Source organism: Danio rerio, chromosome 9, assembly GCF_049306965.1.
Source record: "Danio rerio strain Tuebingen ecotype United States chromosome 9, GRCz12tu, whole genome shotgun sequence".
NCBI lineage: Eukaryota > Metazoa > Chordata > Actinopteri > Cypriniformes > Danionidae > Danio > Danio rerio.
This window is the reverse complement of record NC_133184.1, coordinates 4,587,501-4,610,151: the sequence shown is the minus strand read 5'-3', so window position 1 is coordinate 4,610,151 and position 22,651 is coordinate 4,587,501. Positions and strand designations below refer to the sequence as shown.

At 38.3% G+C, this 22,651-nt stretch overlaps 1 protein-coding gene across 6 annotated transcripts in view; it reads left to right on the top strand.

Moving 5' to 3' along the window:
• The window catches only part of galnt13 (polypeptide N-acetylgalactosaminyltransferase 13), a 67,379-nt gene that overhangs the window by 4,167 nt on the left and 40,561 nt on the right, over positions 1-22,651 (top strand). For all 6 annotated transcript variants that reach the window (XR_012385113.1, XR_012385112.1, XR_012385114.1 and 3 more), the window contains exons 2-4: positions 3,250-3,494; positions 18,738-18,906; positions 22,646-22,651. The exon at positions 22,646-22,651 is cut by the window's right edge and continues 161 nt beyond it. Coding sequence is in view for 3 of the 6 variants with exons in the window: in XM_002663311.8 (XP_002663357.3) it covers positions 3,353-3,494; positions 18,738-18,906; positions 22,646-22,651 (317 nt within the window). In the remaining 3 variants the exon portion in view is untranslated. The remainder of the gene's footprint in view (positions 1-3,249; positions 3,495-18,737; positions 18,907-22,645) is intronic.

Here is a 22,651-nt window from a genome sequence, read left to right as displayed (position 1 = left end):
TCGGTCGGCAAACTACGTCTCGCAATCAGACAAACGCAAGAAGGGACATGGAAACATCGGGAGGTCACGTAATATGTCTGTTGTTTTTTAACTACATAATGAGAAAGACGCCTTTAGTGTGGTAGAGGCGAGGCAGTGGCGCAGTAGGTAGTGCTGTCGCCTCACAGCAAGAAGGTCGCTGGTTTAAACCTCGGCTCAGTTGGCGTTTCTGTGTGGAGTTTGCATGTTCTCCCTGCCTTCGCGTGGGTTTCCTCTGGGTGCTCCGGTTTCCCCCACAGTCCAAAGACATGCGGTACAGGTGAATTGGGTAGGCTAAATTGTCCGTAGTGTATAAATGTATGTGTGAATGTGTGTGTGGATGTTTCCCAGAGATGGGTTGCGGCTGGAAGGGCATCCGCTGCATAAAAATTTGCTGGATAAGTTGGCGGTTCATTCCGCTATGGCGACCCCAGATTAATAAAGGGACAAAGCCGACAAGAAAATGAATGAATAAATGAATGGTTTAAAAAATTATAACCGTCACCAGAAATCAGTTTCCTATCAAATATACAATTACAATTCCCTTTTTATGTAATTTTGTTTTACAGCAAAATGAATAAGAACTAAGTTAACAATTAAAGGATGTTTTGATTTGACACCAATAAAGGGGCAAACATCTTATGTTTGGTAACCTCGCACACTTAACTTCAGGAAATATTCATGAATGGTGATAGTGAAAATAAAAGTCGTATAGTTTTGTCTTCATTCGTGGACTTGCTTAACATGTGATGCTTCATATTTGTTTACGTTTGAGTTGTGCTTGGACATCAATTAAGGTTTTGTTTAAACTTTAATTATTTATAGTAGTAATACAGTAGCAAATGCATTTTTTTAAAGAGGCATTTGGACATATATATGTACATCCAAATGGCTCTATAAAAAAATGCATTAGGCTTAAAAAAATCTAAAATGGCTCTTTGCTGAATAAAGGTTCCCTGCCCCACATCCATGATCAATGACTTCACACATAGCATGTTGCTAACTCTGACACAGGGAATCCACAAAATCATGTAATCCAATTGTGGAATCCACATGAGCAGCCAAGCCAAATCTTTGATTCAACATAGCGCACTGCAGGTTACTCTTGAGTGGAAAATAAAATGAAAAGCGACACAGCAAAATGTATAAACCACATTGCAAGCATAAAAAAATAAAAATAAGCAAGTTGAAATAAATAAAGTGAGGGAGGACAAATGCGCTAGGATTTTTGTAGCCAGATGGTGTGGTTACAGCATCTAACACCAAACAAGCCAACCAGCCAGACCTTGACACTTGAGTAGTGGACCAGAAAGGCAAAATATTAAGGATTTTCAGCGTGTAGATCAGCGCATTTTGAATTATGAACAAAAAATGTGCACATGTGTTATATAGGCATGCGGTATAAGATTCTGACTGTATGATAACCTTGGATAAAAATATCACAGTATTGTGCTCACAACTCTAAAATATGTTCTTTTTAAAATGTCTGGGTAAAAAAACAACATTTTTTTCCCCTTTGAAAACAATATATTGTATTTTTTTGAAAGATTTTAAATATTTTGGAGCTGTAAACATGTCAGGCTAAATAATGAAAATGAATCATTGACTTCTGCTGTCTTCATTAGTTTTAAAAACACTGATTTTTTTACAATTTAAAACGGCATCTTTGGATATCTTTTCTGCTGAAGATACAGTTGTCCTAAAAAAAACAAACAAAAAAAAAGTAAATAAAAAATCTTACACATACAGTTGAAAACAGAAGTGTACATACACTGTATAAAAAGGCACGTAACCATTTTTTAAAAAGTCAGATGTTAATGTGACTAAACTTTCATTTTTAGGTAAGTTTGGATCACCAAATTTGTTTCTGTTCTGCTTAATAGCAGAATAATGAGAGAGACTTTTTTTGAGAAATTGTTATAACTTTTCTTGAAAGTCAAGTTTACATACAATAAGATTATTCCACCTCTGAAAAAGCTCAGATGATGGTGTCGAGGTTTTGGAAGTTTCTGATTGGCTAATTGACAACATTTGAGTTAATTGGGAGCACAACTGTAGAATAGTATTTAAGGAAAACCTCAAACACACTGCTTCCTTGTGTGACAACATGGGGAAATCAACAAGCCAGAATCAACAAATAAAAGTCAGATTACAATTAGCTAAATTACACTGGGAAAAAGACTAATGTCTGGAGACATGTCCTGTGGTCTGATGGAACTAAGATTGAACTGTTTGGCCATAATGACCAGGGATACATTTGGAGGGCAAAGGGAAAGCTTACAAGCCTAGGAACACCATCCCAACTGTGAAGTATGGGGGCGGCAGCATCATGTTGTGGGGCAGTTTTGCTGGAGGAGGGACAGGTCCACTTCACAGCATAGATGGCATCATGAAGATAGAACATTATGTAGAAATACTGAAGCAACATCTCAAGACATCAGCCAGGAAATTAAAACTGGCCACAAATGGGTCTAAGCATACTGCCAAATTAGTTAAAATGTGCTTTAAGGACAGCAGAGTGAATGTTTTGGAGTGGCCATCACAAAGCCCTGAACTTTATCCTATAGAATATTTGAGGGCAGAGTTGAAAAAGCTTGTGCAAGCAAGACAGCCAACAAATCTGACTCAGTTACACCAATTCTGTCTGGAGGAATGAGCCAAAATTTCTTCAAACTATTGTGAGAACCTTGTGGAAGGATACCTAAAACATTTGACCAAAGTTTTACAGTTTAAAAGCAAAGCTAAAAAAAATACCAAGGAAATGTTTGTTAACTTTTGACTGTCTAGAAATTCTCAAAAAAAATTCTCTCATTATTCTGCAAATTAGCAAATGTAAATCATTTACGTAATCCTAACGGACCTAAAATAGTAAACTTTTAGTATGATTTAACACCAGACATTTAAAAAAAAATGGTTATGTTCCTTTTTTAGAATGGATGTAAACTTCTGATTTCAACTGTACCTTAGGAACGGTATTACAGAAAATTTTGGAGGTTCAATAAACTTGACTTTTCCAAACCGCGGTATACCTTGAAAACGGTTATCGTCCCATGCCTAGTGCCATATAATCAAAAACATTTTGACATATTTTAGTTCATGAACTCTTTGGTGTTTTGCTGTGAATTATTTCTGAAGGCCTAATGAATAGTGTGCGTACTCCATGTTCTCCATGTTACAATTGTTTACCAAAGAAGTATCCACATCTTATATATGCATTTTTTGGTCCTCCAGTGGGATGACGTCTCAGCACATGTCCAGTCACACTGCCCCCTGCCCTGCCTCCTGTGACCCGCAAATTTGTCAATCCGTGGGGTCCTGACGTCAACAGGGGCTCATGAGACGCTTCGTGTACTGTAAGGTGGTCCTGACCACCTCTCTGGTGTGGGTGCTAGTGGATGTCTTCCTCTTGCTATACTTCAGTGAGTGCAACAAATGTGATAACCGGAAGGACCATTCACTCCTGCCTGCGCTCAGAGGTCAGTCAAATCATTTAAATGAAATTATTTTAGCCTAATACTGTCCAGGACATTGCTTTATGTAGTAATTTATTTTTTATGGTTGAGATACCTTTACATTTGCACACATTTGTACAACAGAAAGCCAGATTCAATATGCATTCACCAGTCACTTTATTAGGTACACCTTCTAGTACCGGGTTGGACCCCCTTTTGCCTTCAGAGCTGCCTTAATCCTTCGTGGCATAGATTCAACAAGGTACTGGAATATTCATCAGAGATTTTGGTGCATATTGACATGATAGCATCATGCAGTTGCTGCAGATTTGTCGGCTGCACATCCATGTGCCAATTTTCTGTTCCACCACATCCCAAAGGTGCTCTATTGGATTGAGATCTGGTGACTGTGGAGGCCATTTGTGTACAGTAAACTCTTTGTCATGTTCAAGAAACCCATCTGAGATAATTCGAGCTTTATGACATGACTTGTTTTCCTGCTGGAAGTAGCCATCAGAAGATGGGTGCACTGTGGTCACAAAGGGATGGACATGGTCAGCGACAATACTCAAGTAGGCTGTGGCGTTGACACGATTCTCCTCTGGCATCAACAAGGCATTTGCACCCACAGAACTGCTGCTCACTTGACAGTTTCTCTTTCTGACATTTCTCTGTAAACCCTAGAGATGGTTGTGGATGAAAATCCCAGTGGATCAGCTGTTTCTGAAATACTCAGATCATTTAAAGGGCACCTAGGTTACCCCATTTTTTCAGATTTAATATCTTTTGCGTCTCTAGAATGTGTATGTGAAGTGTCAGCTCAAAACACCCATCAGATTTTTCATTATACCTTTTACAAGATGCTTTTTTATACACATTTCCAGCAGGAAATGATTTTGTCATACTGCGTCTTTAAGCCGAGTTCTGCGAGCCTACTGTTTCTACTTGCCTTCCCGCATGCTTTAATCTTCTCCCTCGGCTGCGTCAGACAATAGAGAGACTTAAAGGAAGAAGGTCTCGCGTAGCGTTTGTGAGAAATACTACAGTAAGAACTAACCTTTACTAATCAGAATTTGTTGAGAAGTTGCATTGATGAGTCACACACAATATTGTTACAAAGTTCAGGCGCGCGCGCACACACACACACACACACACACACACAGAGATACACACGCACACCGCAGCTGAAACACACACAAACCTAAATTGTGGAATGCTTACCCCATAAACATCAGGAACGCCAGTTCCCTGGACTGTTTTATAAAGCTTCTTAAAGCTAATCTTTTTATTATTGCTTACAACTTATGAGGCTTTCTTTTAATATGTATATTTTTATCATTATTATCATTCTTATTTTTTTGTGTATTTCATGTTCTTCTGTGTTTTGATGCTCTTGTTAGCGCTTTGAGTCTGAGAAAAGCGCGATATAATTAAATTTATTATTAATATTATTATTGTTACTACTCGGTTTGAACTGCAGCAGATCTCCTTGACCATGTCTGCATGCCTAAATGCATTGAGTTGCTGCCATGTGATTGGCTGATTAGAAATTTGCATACACGAGCATATAGACAGGTGTGCCTAATAAAGTGGTTCATAAATGGTTGATCTTAAAGCTGCGGTCACACTGGGCTTTTCCTCCCATAGACTTCCATTCATACACACGCGAATGCGTCAGACCGGAAACGCAGGATCATGCGTCAAGTTTGCAGTTTGTAAGTTTGTAATCGCTTTACTTGAATGCGTGAGACCGACCGAGGATCAAAACATGACCTCTCTGGACAGAAATTTAAAACATGGAGCAATCGCTCACTTTTTAAATGTCTAATCATGCTGTTTAATCCCGCCCCTTTTCGTAGCTCCGCACGACAGAATTTCGCAGACACAAATTCTAGTGTGACCGCAGCTTTATTGTTCTTTGGAATCTGTTGTCATACATTTCATTTACATATATTTTTTATATGAATTTTTTTTTACCCTTTTCACATAGATGTCAGATGCTGTAGAACAGGGGTGCTCAACCCTGTTCCTGGAGATCTACCTTCCTGCAGATTTCAGTTGCTACTTATATCTAACACACCTGAACCAATTTATTAGGACCTGAACACCACATGATAATTACAGGCAGGTGTGTTTGATATGGGTAGCAACTGAAATCTGCAGGAAGGTAGATCTCCAGGAACAGGATTGAGCACCCCTGCTGTAAGACTTAAAATGTCTTAAATCTCAAAAACTTAAATGGAATCCTTAACAAGTCTTAAATATACTTAAATATAATATGTTGTAGGCCTTAAACAGTTTTTTTTTTTTTTAAACAGGCCTTAAGTTTCCTTGTTCATGTATAGCTACCCAATCAAGCCAACACCCATCCAAGAAATACTGTGAATAATACAACTTTTAACTTTTTTTTTTCAAGAGTGTACTTTTTGATAGTTTGATGGGGTAAATAAAAATCTTTTCCAACTAGGCCATTCAAAAAAACTCCTTGGCGTTTAGCCCTGTATGAGTCTTATGAGTCTTCATTCGTAATGGTCTTAAAAATGTCTAAGGGTGCTATCACACCTAGACTTTTGTTTTCGGGACCTGTCTCGTTTGTCCAGACATGCTCGTTCGCGCGGTTCGTTTGGCATATGTGAATCCAGCAATCGCGCTCTGATCCGCACCAAAACATAGCTAGCTTAATAGATAGCTTAAATGAGGTGCTCTCGGCTGGATTGAAACGAGCTCTGGAGCAGATCGATTGTAGTGAGAAAGCGATACGATCCGAGGCCGGCTATATCACAGTGTTTTATGGATATGTAATAGGCATACGGCTATATGAAGAGAGAATTATGAGTAGGGCGGGAGGTCATTCCAGACATCTCAAGTCTCCCAAAAGTTTCGGGAGTCTCCCGCAAATGCACAGACACTCCCGGATACCCGCAAACGAGTGATAATCTCCCAGTAATTGCGCGTCTCCATCCCCGTCCTCAAATACTTTGAGCACCCTTCTCACCCCTCCTCACGCATCCCTCCTCGCTCTTCAGACACGTCGCGTGCACCCTGTCAAACACCACCAAACCACCAACCTTCGACTGCTGAGCGGGGCTCTGCAAAATAAACTGTAAAAATCTGACCAATGTGAGGAGAGTTTACTCACATGTGACTTGTTTTAGCTCTTTAGGTCCGTTTAGAAACTTTGCCGTGTGAAAGCGAACCGCACCAAGAACAAAAAGCAACAATGTAACAATTTTAATCCCCGTTTCAGGACAAATAAATCGATTCACAGGTGTGAAAGCACCCTTAAAGTCTTAAATTTTACTTGCTGAACCCTCTGTAGAACACTTAGAATATAAGCAACTATATATAATTTTATTTATACTTTTCAGTGATTTTTGTTAATCAAAAATGTCTTATATTCTCTACATTTGTCATAGACATATATTTTACACGGGAAAATGTATTTTATTTACACTAAAAAGCATTGATTTGGCAATTAAGCCACTTTTAGTTTCTGTTTCCTTTTCAATGTTAAAATCTGTAGAATTGTGCTCACCAGCTGCTCATTTCTTACTGTTTAATCCCGACACGATCAGATCCTTGTCCTCGCTTCAATGATCTGCCTGGTAAACAGGTTTAACTTGTACTTTAAGCTGCTTTCGGGTTTAGACAACCTGAAACAACAACTACATCAAATGCCTGGTTATTAATTTCCGTTTCTATAGCCTGCTTGTTTCCTGTAATGAAGTGGACAAGCAGAAAGCCCGCGTCTGTCTGAAATACAACCTGCATCCATTTATTCAGGATTTAATAATGGCAGGAAAGCTATTAGGGTATTAAGCAGTCAGATGAGGTCTAAGCAGCCACTGTGCTGAAAGAGCAGGGCTTAGAAGCACCGCCGTCTGTCGGCCATTTGCGCTAGATTGGTTTTTCATAAGGTCGGGCCAGTTTGGAGATCTGCTCTTATTGAGGCCGTCACCGGTGATTAGCTCAGCCCTGAGGGCAAGAGGGGGTTATCTGAAGGTTAAAGATTTTGCACAAAACAAGTTCAGTTTCTGGAATTTTTAACATTGAGGTGTAGATAGAATTATCTGCGTGAATTTTTGGATTCTTTTTCAAATATTTTTTGTATTTTTAATAGTAATTTTTAATAGACCATAGACATTTCACAGTGTTTTCTATGTCTTTTTGTCTTCTGGAGAAAGTCTTACACTGGCAACGCTTTTTATAGTCAGCTAAATGTCTGTTTAGCAGCAGTATCAACATATATTAAGCAGACAGTCTACTAATACTCAATTGGACCATTAATTTAAATGCTGGTTGCTGGGATCCAGTGATTTCTATATTTTATTCCTACTTGTTACTGAGAGATACAAGTCGTGCACAGTGGCCAGAGGGATTTCAAACCAGTCTTCTTGCAGAATAGTGGCCAGAGGCCTCGTGTACGAAGACTTGCGTGGAAATCATACTAAAACATTGCGTACGCACAAAGCTGTAAATGTGCGTACGCATAAAAAAATTCAGATGTATGCGTACGTTGAATCTCCTGCATATTCTTTTGTACATCCGAATGAACGTGAAGCTGAGCGCAACATGCACGAGCGCAAAACCCCTCCCTGCCTCCTCCCCCGTATGAATATGCTAATGACTCTACTTTGAGAAAAACCCAACGAAAAAGCAACGGCAAAAGCAAGCCAAAAGAGAAACTTTGAACAGAATGTGAATTGGAGGTGCTGCTTTCGGAGGTAGACCGGAGAAAAGCGGTGTTATTTGCAAGTTTGTTCTCCGGAATTAACAACAAAAGAAAAAAAATAGAGTGGGAGAGTTTAGCTGATGCGGCTAACACAGTTGGGTCTGAACATCGCACTGAGTGAATTAAAAAAGTAATAGTGTGATTTATAGGAGTAAAATGTTACAGCACTCTTAACAGTCTCAGTGGCGCAGCTCGTTAAACGCATGTCAACATGTTTTGACACGTTCGAACATGAATTCGGTTCGAATCCAGCGTCTGATGAACTCTTTCTTCTTTTTTTCCCCTGCTACATATCAGATTTTGCCAACTATTTATCACTAGAAAGACATGTAGGAATCATTAATAAGTTTATGCATAATATTTTATTTGCACATTTATTGAATGGAAATGTTTCTGATTCACGCATGCAAATTCATCTTCAGATAGTGTCTTTATAGCAATGTGCGTGCAGTAGATCGCTCAGATTACATTGGGAAAACAGGCCACCGCTGCAAATTGTGCTTTAATGTTTAGCTGGTCAACTGTATGGTATGGAAATCTTATATACCTGCTAGATGAACCCGTCTCATACAGCTGCCATTGCAAGGCTCAGACACTTCGTAGAGTGCAATTTAACAAAACTGCCTCTAGGAGTCGCCAATGGAAATAAAACAGACACGCACAAAAAATGTGCGTACGCCAGCCATAAAGTTGCGTGGAGCTGCGCACATTCCCACATTCAGTTCATTGTCAGTAAATCCAAACGTGAGCGATTCTGAGCGAGAAACCTGGCGTACGCAAAGTTTTTGTGCGCACACAGCGTTGATGCATGAGGCCCCAGGTCAGTAAGCGATGCTGGTGGAGGAAAGTGTTTCCTGACTTGCTCCTTCAAAACACCTCAAAGTGGCTCAAAAATATTTCGATCTGGTGACTGTGCAGGCCATGGAAGATATTCAACTTGTGAAAAAGATGTTCAACACACTGCATGGAAGGTAATTGTCAAAAACCCATAATAGAGGCTGTTTAAAAATGTACTTTTTAATGTGTTTCTTTATTCTAAAACACATATAAACCATATAACCGTTTCAAAACTTTTGAAAGTTTTCTTTTCCTACTATTTATAAATACTCATGGTTGATTTTGTGGTCCAGAATAACAAATCTTGTTTAAGGAGAAGTATTAAATCAACATTTTCAAGTCTGTGCATAAAGACACAATGGTTATGTGTTTGTTAACATGTTAAAAAATGAATAACCGCAGTAAATATATGATACTACAAACAGCTCATTAAAAAGAGCACAGAGAACACTTTAAATATGGATATTATTCCTAAATAAACACTGCTGGGATCAATGCAGCAATGCAGTGGAGAATAGTTTTCCTGTCTTAATTGGTGCATCGGATATAAATCACCCTCTTAGATTGATGATGCAACAGAGGTTTAAAGTCTTATAAAAACCTAAGACAAAGTGCTCCGTGGACATCAATTATTTAATGGTCTTTCAAATCGTTATGTACAACTTCAGAAAATCTCTTTAACTGGGTTTGCCTCTGTTCCAAGTAAAACGCCTGCATTGGCTGCATCCTGGCTGAGATGGACTTAATTACCACCATTCCTAACTTTCTTCTGTCATTTCTGTTATTCATTCATTCATCATTCATTTTCTTGTCGGCTTAGTTCCTTTATTAATCCGGGGTCGCCACAGCAGAATGAACCGCCAACTTATCCAGCAAGTTTTTACGCAGCGGATGCTCTTCCAGCCGCAACCCATCTCTGGGAAACATCCACACACACATTCACACACACACTCATACACTACGGAGAATTTAGCCTACCCAATTCACCTGTACCGCATGTCTTTGGACTGTGGGGGAAACCGGAGCACCCGAAGGAAACCCACGCGAAGGCAGGGAGAACATGCAAACTCCACAAAGAAACACCAACTGAGCCGAGGTTCGAACCAGCGACCTTCTTGCTGTGAAGCGACAGCAATACCTACTGCGCCACTGCCTCGCCCTCATTTCTGTTTGTTGGATTTTATATTATCTGTTGTTTTGATTAGGTGTTCACTCTAGTGCTGAACCCCTATTGCGGTTGTTAGTGTAAAGTAGAGCTGAATAATATATTGCTTTAGCATCAATATCGCAACGTACACATCCGTAATTGTCACATTGTAGCATGTGCAATATCCAGTTGTGATTATAGTTCAACAATAGTTTGTCGTTGCAAAGTTTATCCATAATGTAGTGAAGATTTATGATTTGCATGTTTTTAGACCTGTGATTATTATTAAGCATTTCATAGAGCTTTCGTATTTGGTTAGTATGTAGAATGTTATGTGGAATAATCCTAATCGAATTAAAATCATGAATTATTTCTCCCAAAAACAGCTATTCAAGTCATCTGGTGAAATAGTATTTATCGCAAAATTTTAAGCAGAAAAACAAAACATTGCAATATTAATGTTTTCCAATATCATGCAGCCCTAGAGCTGCACGATTCTGGCTAAAATGAGAATCGCGATTTTTTTTTTTTTTTTTTTTTTTTTTTTTTTTTTTTTTTTTTTGCTTAAAATAAAGATCACGATTTTCTCACGATTCTGTAGATGTAAAATAAAGGTATGGTAAAAACAAACATATGGCACAACATCGATATTAATATTATGTGTAGGTCTACTGGCCTCTATAAATAATTATATTCTACTTATAATAATTCTGATGTTGAATTATTATGTTTGAGATATATGCTTGCATGTAAAATCTGACATTTGCCATTATGAGATTATATTCAACAATATATAGGCTAGAGTAGTTATACTAACATTGTAAACATTTATTTTCACGTACAACTGTGGGTTCGCTATGAAAGAAAAAACATATCAAATGCTTGTCGTAATCATAACACTAAAATGCGATATGATCATTTAAATAAGTGCACACTTTCGGTTTCATTCTGACTGCTAAGTGCTTGTTCATACTTCGCGCGCGGCTCCCAACCAATCACTCTGTGCCACAAACTGAATATGATTTACAACTGTATTACCTGTTACTCGCAACATATGCAGGTTCTGTTTACTAAAGTAGACCCGCGCGCGTCTATTATTAAGTAGAGCGCGCGCGCCGCCCTCTCTGTGATAACAGCTCACGTCACGTGTGATTTCCTGGCCGCGAAAGCATCATTATATGAAGACAAAAATGACATTTTAAGGTGAATTATACCTTATAAATTCAGTATGTGACTCATTCAACATCATTTGAAGGTGTCAACGTCACTGAGCAACGTGTGCGAAACAATGAAAAGACTCGTGCAGCCGCCTTTTCTTCTCTCCTGAACTTGAAAATATGATTAGCAGAATCATAGAAATGCTGAATTAAGATCGTCTAGGGAGTCGAATCGAGATCGCGATCTTTTAACGATTAATTGTGCAGCTCTATGCAGCCCTATTCCAAAGATCACCTTACTGCCCCAAAAGTTATCAGGCAGACCAAACTGTAAGACAGCATGTACACAGAACAGTGTCACTTGTGGGCTGGCCATCAAATCACAGTGGAGGAGCCACCCCTCTATACCATGCAATCGTCACCACCACCTTACCTACTTGTAAGGACAACTGACAAAAAAAAGCGACTTTTTTTGAACAACGATTGCATTTCTGTAGAAAATAGTCTTTTCAGTCTTTCATCAGAAGATTTTAGTGGCTGAACAACACCCATTTGTAACAACATCTAACATTACATCAGCTTTGCGTGAAGCTAAAACAGTTTTAAAACAGAACATTACCTGTCTAAGAGAAATCCTTCAGACATTGTGTCATCCTTTCTCCAGCGTGCAAAGGTAACTCCAATATTGATTCAAGTTTTTAAAAAGTTTTGATTCAGCAGGTTTTTACCGATCGTGAGCGTGCTCTCTTTCGTGAACACGCGGCAGTCAGCGGAGCTGTGTACAAACGGCTGCGCAGTTGTTCAAATCTGCATTTGCTGACAGACAGTTTGGGCTACTTATCGGAATTATGAGAGATGTCAGTCCGACTCTATTTAATTGGTTGAACATTTTTTTAGTTTTATGCCTTACCCAAGATATAAAAATACTTTTAGATCACTTACTTTAATCAGTACTATTAGACTGTGAAGAGACTTTCAACCAGCACAACAAAAAATGCTTCTAAAGACAATCACCTACTGCACCTTTAAGTCTGAGAGCCCTATCATACACCCAGCGCATAAGACTTACTTGGCGTGATTTGGTGCTATTTTCAGACCAGCACAACCCTCATTCTCACATTTTGCACCACGTTGTTTTGAACCCATTTGCTCCACTTTGTGGACTCATTCGTGTGCTGGTCTAAAAAGGAGTTGTTAAGGTGCATTGCTATTTTGAGGAACTGAAATAGACTGTGTCATTGACCAACTGAAAGCTGCTCTAAAGTCTTGCACAGAGTTATTAACGTTAACGTTAGTTATGCGCCTATGCAGGTCCAAATGCTTACACATTGCTTAATATACACAGGATGTACAGCAATATACAGCTATCTTTACATAAAAAATAAAGGATTAAAATGTTACAAAAATTATTATTTACTTCATAAATATTAAAAACGCGGACTTCATGCCTTCATGTTGGGGAGTTTTTTTTAGTTTCTTCATGACAATTTGCATTTGTATAATGTTGTTAACATAATTAGCAGTTTTATTTATTATATGCATATTTATATTTGCATTAATAAAACCAACTATTTCTCCACCTGTCAGGTTTTGGAGACCTATGTATCACCAAATGGGGCATGAAAATAGGGTGTGTGTTTTGATATAACTTCCAAACACACTTTATTAATATTGTTCATTTATTCATTTGCTAGAAATTAGAACTGAATTTAGAACTAGTTTTGAAAAAAAAAAATTGCGATTTAAACTAAATTAAATATGTAGGCTAATGGATGTCTTTTGTAGAGTGTGTACAACACCGCTTCCTCATCCACGAAAGTAAAGGAGTAAAGAGTGAAAGTGAAGAGGCTGAATGGAGGAGGCTTGTTCTTTATCCTCATGCTGCAGATGGTCTGTTTAACCATTTTCTCGCCAATGAAGCGCTCAGTTTTTCCACTTTAGACTTTGCGCTTGGATCAATAAAATAGTGAATAGCCCTAAATAATAAAATATATATAAAAAAGTGACATTTCCTTCAGGTTTGACACAGGACGATTAATATGCGCCTGGGGACACATTTACAAAAATCACAATACACTGTGAAGAGAGTTAAAACTGAAAAATAAACAGGGGGGCTAATCATTCTGACTTCAACTGTGTGTGTGTGTGTATATATATATATATATATATATATATATATATATATATATATATATATATATATATATATATATATATATATATATATATATATATATATATATATATACATATATATTAGCAATATCATTGTGTGCACAGGCTTAGTGCCCTAGTGCCCCACCAGTGACAATATACAGCCATATCACACTGCTATATGTGTATATAAAAAAGAAAATCAATCACAGAGAGTTTAAAAATCCTTTTGTACGAGGAACTACTTTCTTCCGCCAATAATTCACATCTGTAGCTGACGTTAGATCAGCAGAAACTCTAGTTATTTGCAATTAGGAAATATCAAGGGTTATTGAGGATCTAATCATCTCTGACGATAACTGCACAAATAAAGCAATGTAGCACAGCTCCTTAACATCCCTCGTCAACCTTCAAGGTATTTCAAAGCACTATATTGAAGGACTTGATATATCCTCATCCCCTGCTGTCTTACTTAGCTGCCTAATTCAAAAATAGCATCTATTTGGGCACAAGGACAGCCTATAATATCATGTCATTGAAATTAAACTGGATCCACTGTCCAATTATGGACACTACTGCTCTGTTCCAAAATCTAGTGACCTGCCACCATACGCAGTATTTTAATGCGCCATAACCAAACTTGATGTGAAAGATTTTATGAAAAGACTCAATTGCAAAGAAGTTATTTCTGTAGCCTTTAAGAAAAGTTAATGTCTTGTAAATGTTCATATATAAATGTTCATATACCGTTGAAGTCAGAATTATTAGCCCCCCTTTAAATTATTATTTTTTTTTATATTTCCCAAATGATGTTTAACAGAGCAAGGAAATTTTCACAGTATGTCTGATAATATTTTTTCTTCTGGAGAAAGTCTTATTTGTTTAATTCCGGCTAAAATAAAAGCTGTTTTTAATTTTTTAAACACCATTTTAAGGGCAAAATTATTAGCCCCTTTAAGCTATTTTTTTCCGATCTACAGTCTACAGAACAAACCATCATTATACAATAACTTGCCTATTTAACCTTACCTGCCTAGTTAACCTAATTAACCTAGTTAAGCCTTTAAATGTAACTTTAAGCTTTATAGAAGTGTCTTTGGGTGTTGGGCGGCTTATAATTCAGGGGGCTAATAATTTTGCCGATTTTTACGACGAATTCTGACTGTATGTGACAAATTAAAGCATAGTTAATAGTGAAACTGGTTGGACGGATGCGGTGGGAGGGATGAGAAGGGTGCGCAACGTATTTAAGGACTGGGAGGGAAAAGCGCAATTTCCGGGAGATTATTGTTTGCGGGCACCTAGGAGTCTCTGCATTTGCGAATATTCCGGGAGACTTGGGATGTCTGGAATGACTTCCCGCCCTACTCATAATTCTCTCTTCATATAGCCGTATGCCTATTACATATCCATAATACACTGTGATATAACCGGGCTCGAATCGTATCGCTTTCTCACTACAATTGATCCGCTCCAGAGTTCGTTTCAATCGAGCCGAGACCACCTCGTTCCGGCGATCTCAGAGCGTTTGATTTGGTGCGGATCCGAGCGCGATTGGTGGTTTCACATATGCCAAACGAACCGCGCTAACTGGGCAAACGAGACAGGTTCCGAAACAAAGGTCTAGGTGTAAAAGCACCCTAAATCAACAAACTATGTTTGTAACAATGAAACTTGTGATGTTAGTTTGCTACTAATGGTTTCGGAAATGCATCCCACAATGTAACATTTAAGGTGAAGGTCCTTGCCATTGGTTTTGTACAACAATTGAAATGGTACCACAGAGGGGCGAGTTCTGTCAGGCACATAAGCCTGAATCAGTCATTGGCAGCAAGTGTGGATGAATGAATAAAATCATTATAAATGATTGAATATTGCATTGAAATGAATACAGTTTCAATTATGAATATAGTACTCCTATTTGAGCACACCTGCAAGCAATAATAATCACATAACTTAATTATTAAATTTAAAATTTACACTTTGTTTTTAAAGTTTTAACTTTGAAAATGACACCGTGCCTGTCCCAAATAGCATATTTTTGCTCCTGTTGAGCATCTGAAATGTTTTCCTCAATAAAATGTGTAGTATATATCTTTGCTGTATGTGCCTCATGATGAAATCGGAATGCTGAACATATTGAACTGAAAGTGAAAGGTTGATTTGCTTGATGTCTTAGAAATCTCTTTTTGATAAAACTGTGTTGAGACAAATTCAAGGGCAAAAAAGTCTGCATTGACAGATCCTATAACATGGATCAATGATTCAGAACACTGCTGCCAGTTTAGATGGGTCTTAGCTGCACTGGAGGCACTGAAAGGCTGCTTTGTGTTCATAACTGCAATGCACTATAGTATATCAATCAGTCATGTGTAGCTGTAGTATTATCATGTCTACATTACATCTATATGCATATATACCTTTAATATAACATTTTTCCTCAAATGACATAAACAGTTGAAGTCTTATTAGGTAGCTTGAATTATTAGCTTCCTGTATACAAGTAGTGACTTCCAAATTTACTTTCACTTGTGTTTCATTGCAGACAATATGAACACATTGGGCTCTATTTTGACGGTCCATGCGCAGAGCGCAAAACGCAGGGTGCAAACGCTTTCAGGGCGTGTCAGAACGCATTTTTGCTAATTTACAGACGGGAAAATGCGCTTCGCGCCAAGGCGCATGGTCTAAAAGGGTTGAGTTTATTTTCTTAATGAGTTATAGGTGTGTATTGAGAATAAACCAATCAGAGTTTCATCTCCCATTCCCTTTAAGAGCCAGCTGCATCGCACCAAGAGCGCATTCGCTATTTACAGGACGCAAAGTAAGTCTAAGTAGAAAAAATGAGCATTTCACAAGCAAACAGTTAACAGTTTTTTTAACAGAAAACTGTTAAACAGAGCATCTACTGCGTGAGAATGAGAGATAATGGAACTAATTTCACATTCGCTCTTGGATAGGGAAACCTTTACACACAGACATCAATTAGTCTATAAATAATTAATTTTGTTTGTTAAGCGCAAAAGATTTGTTTGAAAACTATTTCTAAATTCAGTTCTAATTTCCAGCCAACGAATACATGACCAATAATGACCAAGTGTGCTCAAAATACTGAGTTATTTCCAAATACACCTGCCATGCCCCATATGATCTAAACCTGAAAGGTGGGCAAATCTAAGCTTGTTTTTAATAAAACAAATATAAATATGGATATAATAAATAATACTGCTAATAATAATAACATTATGCAAAAGCAAATTGTTATGAATGAACTGAAAAAGCCTCCCGAGATGAAGAAGACAGAAAAGCAGTGATTTTTCATATTTATGTAGGCTAGAAAATAATGTTTTGTAATATTTTAATCCTTTATATTAATATCCTATATCTATTCTTATTATATCCTATATATATATCCTTAATATTTAAATTTTTTCATATGTAAAGATATTTGCCTATTGCTCTCTTGTGCGTATTAAGCAGTGCGTAAGCGAGTCGCAACTCTGCGCCGGAGTTTAGACCGGGCTAGTTTTGGTCTAATGAAAAATCTATTATAGTTTCTCAAAATAGCAACGCGCCAGCGGTCCGCCTCAGAACGCCTTCCTTTAGAGACCAGAACGCCTATGGCCGCACAAATGAGCGCTAATGCATTTGCTATTAAAAAAGCGTAGCGCAACGCCTCAAAACGACTCTTGCGCCAAGCTAAAACTACCAAAAGACTATTGCGCCGCGTCTTGCGCCACACTGCGCCGGGTGTATGATAGGGCCCGAAATGTTTCATGTTTCGTCTGGTCAATTTCATTGCATTTGTTAATGCACATCCTTTCCTGTCATTCAGACCTGCAACAAATTCCAAAAAAGTTGTGACAGGATTAGTTTAGGGCTAGTCATCAGGTAAATTATGTTAAATAATGATAAGTGATTTGAAACAGGTGATGTCAACAGGTAATAGTAAATATGATTCGGTACAAAAGTGACATCCAAGAAAGGTCTAGTCCTTTAGGAGCAAAGATGGGCTGAGGATCGCCAGTTTGCCAATAAATACATCAGAAAATTATTGAAGCGTTTAAGAACAATTTATCTTAAAGAAAGAGAGAAAAATATTTGGATATTTCACCTTCAACCGTGAAAAACATCATTAAAAGATTCAAGGAATCTGGAGAAATTACAGTGCATAAAGGACAAAGGTGCAAACCTAAGCTAAACAACTGTGATCTCTGATCACTCAGGCGGCTTTGCATCAAGAATCCTCATTAATCTATAAGCAATATCACCACATAGAATCAGGACTACTGCAGCAAACCTTTGTCATGTACCACAAGACATATTTACATCCACAAATGCCAGTTAAAACTATACAGCACAAAAGGAAGCCCTATGTTAACAGTGTCCAGAAGCGTGGTCGACTTCTCTGGGCTCGGAGTTTTCTGGGATGAACCATCACACAGTGGTCCTGTGTGCTTAGGGCGAAAGAATTAAAGGATCATCCAGACTGTTACCAAGTCCAAAAGCTAGGGTCTGGGTATGGGGTTGTGTCCTTTGGCGAATGTAAATTGCACTTCTGTCATGGCTGAAATGTACATAGAGAGCACAATTTTGGACCACAATATGCTGCCTTCTTTCCCAGGGTAGCGCATGTATATTTCAACAAGACAATGCAAAACTCAATTCTGCACAGATTACAAAGTCCTGGCTGTGGAGGAAGAGGATACAGGTACTTGACTGGCCTGCCCGCAGTCCTGACGTGTCTTCAATAGAGAATGTGTGGAGCATTTTGAAGCTCAAAATGCGACAACAAAGACAGCATGCTGTCTCACCTTGAGACTTTTTTGCAGGAAGAATGGGCAAAACTACAGCTGAAAGACTTCATCACTTGGTGTTTTCAGTCTCTAAACATCTTTTAAGTGTTGTGAAAAGGAATGAATTTGCTGTAATTGTTTTGAATTACTCTGCTTATACATCCATTACACTTTATTCCACAATTAAACCTTCCCATATACAGTGCACGCAGAGAGTATTCATTGCGCTTTACTTTTTCCACATTTTTTATGTTACAGCCTTGTTCCAAAATGGATTAAATTCATTTATTTCCTTAAAATGTGGAAAAGCGCTACGAATACTTTCTAGATGCACAGTGTACACACACACACACACACACACACACACACACACACACACACACACACACACACACACACACACACACACTACTGACTGCCACTCTGCTTTCTGTGTTCTTCCAGCTGTGATGTCACGTGCCCATGAGGCTCCAGGTGAAATGGGGAAGGCTGTGGTGATTCCCAAAGAAGAGCAGGACAAGATGAAAGAACTCTTTAAAATCAATCAGTTCAACCTGATGGCCAGTGACATGATCGCGCTTAACAGGAGTCTGCCAGATGTCAGGCTGGATGGGTGAGTGTGTGTGGTTGCACTGACTAATGGCCCGTTTCCACTGACTGGTACAGTACGGTATGGGTGGGTATAGGTCTTGCGTTTCCATTGCCTAATGGCCCATTTTCGCTGAGTGGTATGGTACAGAACGTTTCTCTTTTATGGCCATTTCCACTGTCAAAAGGCGTACGGAACCGAACTGTACCGTACCACTTTTCGGCACCCTTCCGAAAGGGTACCAAACACAAGAAAGGGTACCAAAAGGTGGAGCTACACGAGCAGCTGTATGCTGATTGGCTACAGAGATATGTCACAAGCTTGAATGAAAACAAAGGAACCGCCATGTTTTAAATACACAGACGAGACATTACACCGTAATATCATATGCATATAATAACGGGCCATGGATGACCAGAGCTCAAACAAACCTTGTCGTTGTCTTGATGTACAGCCACAAAGCCAAGAAGAACAGAATCTGCCATGTCCTGTTGTTGTTTTACGAGGCCGTCTAAAAGTGCGAGCAGTTTTCACTTTCTCCAGTGGAGAAACAACCGTAGCGGTAGCGAAATGTTCTTAGAATGGTTTGGCACGATAAAGGAGAAGCAGCTCTGGTTTCTAGACATATCAGCCAAGAAAATGGCCACTTTTCATTTTTCCTCATTACACATTGTAACTGCCAAAGAGTTGAATTTTTATTGTTTTGAAATTATTAAAATGTTTTTAATACAAAAAATATATTGTAGACAATTAGCATAGCACAGTGAGCATAAAAAAACTGTTAAAGCAAAATATAGGAATAGAGAATACATTAATAATCATACAGGGCAAGCTAGCCTGTTAAACCAAAGAGTAAATGAGGGACGTATACTAAAACATATCATAAAAAAATTGGAATATACACCAATATTGTAATAAACTATACATGTACTGAACTTTACATAAAGGTAGAAGAGTCCAGCTTTAAATAGGAAAATTATCAAAAGTCTTTCATTTTATAATTTTTTTTTTGAAAGTGAGATGCTAATGGTCTAATCCGATTCAATGATTTATGCTAAGCTAAGCTTAAGGTGCTCCTGCCAGACCTGGAGGTCAACTGAATAGACTAAAAATGGTAAAACTTCCATGTTTAATTTAAGTGGAGTTGCAAAATTAGCAAAAAAAAAAAAAAAAAAAAGTGGTGTGTTCTTTTAAATGCTTCAGAAAACTGCACAATACTCTTTCTCAAAGAAAACGTCAGTCTGTGCAAATCAAGTTGGGGTAAGTTTAGATACATATGTCTCCTAAAGCAATACCAATGGTATAATGTAATCCTGTAAAATAACCCATCAGCAGCCCATCTTGTTTTGCCTATTCACTCTTGCCTACAGCAAAAATCTCCAATGAGTTGCTGTTGGGTGGTATGCATAGATAGATTCTGTCGGCCGTCATCTGTAGTCTGCTTCCAGTTTGTGCCCTTTTGCCCCGTCTTGTCTGTGCAAACAAAGAGAAGCAGAACTATAAACCGTCAACTGCTGCTCATTTATTTATCTCCATCTCTTTTTGTTCCCTCACTCACTTTCTTTTTTCAGCTCACCCCAGTGCAGATTTCTGCTTTATTTAGGATCTCTTGGTGACACTTGACTGCTAGTACTGTACTTTAGTTACATTTATGGTAGAAAAATACTTGAAATTTATGGTAGAAAAATACTTGATAGTCGCAAAATACACTCTGCAGTCTGGTATAAAAAGTACATAATGCTAAATTAACCTGTAATTGTCATTGCATTTACAAATTTTTAGCTTTTCTATTGATTTGAAGTGCTCATGTTATCCTCAATTTTTAAAAATCCTTTGTAATGTAAATTGTAGATGTACCTTTATACACGCACTTTAAGGAAGAGAATGGCACAGTTTACCAAAACATGGAAAATCACAGTAAAGGTGTATGTTTTTCACACTTTAATATTTCAGATCATCAAACAAATTTTTATATTAGTCAAATATAACACAAGTAAATGCTTCATACACACTTTAAAGCAGGGGTCACCAATCCTGGTCCTTGGGGGCCGGTGTCCCTGCAGGGTTTAGCTCCATCTTGCCTCAACACACCTGCCTGGATGTTTCAAGTATACCTAGCAAGACCTTGATTAGCTTGTTCAGGTGTGTTTGATTAGGGTTGGAGCTAAGATCTGCAGAACACCGGCCCTCCAGGAACAAGTTTGGTGACCATAGCTTTAAAGGGTCACGAAATACCAAAACTCACTTTTTGAGCTGTTGACAGTTGTATATGTGTCTCACACTGCTAAAAACACTATTAGAACACATATATCTCACCAAAAAGTGAAAATTGGTTGTTTTTGCGTTATTTCGAACAAATTCGTACTTCCGGTTTGAAATGAATTTTTGAAGCTGCGTCGCGGCCATGAGATCTTAGCATGTAATCCAGCATGTAGACTTGACGTCTGTACCTGAGAGTACCGTATAACGTCTCTGAGTGTGCTGCATTGATTCATGAGAATGGTTCAAATTATGCTCTGTTGTGTATGTGCTGCAACTTCATTAATATGCATGCTAGCTTTCTTAGACTGTACCTGAAACAGTGTTCAATCGGCAGAGAGACAACACATCAAGTTGCCAAAAGGAGTGGGAAAAGAATAAGAATTGTTTGGAGATGCGGGTCGTCAGTGTTGCTTTTATAATGTGCTGCAGTGAAGGTTTTGTTTTCATTTTCTCTCTATGAGAGCGCAGCTGTACTCACATGTGGATCAGTGCTCGCACATGCGGCAGAAATACGATTGTACAGAACATTTTTTACTCGAGAGGTTTTCTCATCTGGAAATGATGAAATCTGGATTTGCTGCTCGTCTCCTTTAAAAAAAGACGCAGCTCCAGTATGTTGATTGTCCTGTCTACAGATTTGGCAATTGTGTGCAATCAGTGCCCTTTCTTTGTTCATTCAGATGGCAAAGTCATAGTTCCTATCCTCAGCAGTATTGATAAATAACTTACAAAATGATTTCTAAGTTACTTAGTTTACAATAACATCACTACAATATTATGGACAGAAAGATCCGCTGTAAATGCTGCTCTCTGTGTGTAAACACGTGAACACTGTAAGCAAACTATTACCGACCGTCGTGTTTAATTTTCGCCGCATTTAGTGACAGGATAGTCCACACACACACAGCTTTCTGACCTACTGAGTGCATCTGAGTTACCGAGAAATGCAGAAGTTTTTTTCTCTTTTATGACGTGCGGTGTCAAACATTTCACCGTCATTAAACACACTGTCTCTTCCCTCTGCGTGTGTGTTTGTTTTTCCTCGGTCAGCAGCGCATGCCCGAATGGCAACTCCCATTTTTATTTAAACCCTGCCCATTTTCCCTCCCCCGACACTCCCACCCAAACAGAGCTAGACACTTTCCTGACTTTTTCCAAACTAGAGGTGCCGAAGGTTTTTATTGTTAAGTGAAACAAAATGCAAAACTAAATAGCCCTTCTGTGAAAAGTAACCCTTAGAGTGGCCTCTACACCTCAAAGACCTTTCTACTATTCCTCCAATTTTTGGCAATACATTATTTCTATCTTCTTCAATGGACAGGGTCTTTAACACCTAGAGGGAACATGGCCTAATTACAGTTGATCAACAATTCATGGATGATAATTTTGCATTGTTTATTATATGTTTACAATAATTAGCATTATTTGTACAGTATTTTAAAACATTGTCTTTATTTTCTACACGTTGATCATATTAACTTTGTTTTTGTGCCTTCCCCAGCTGTAA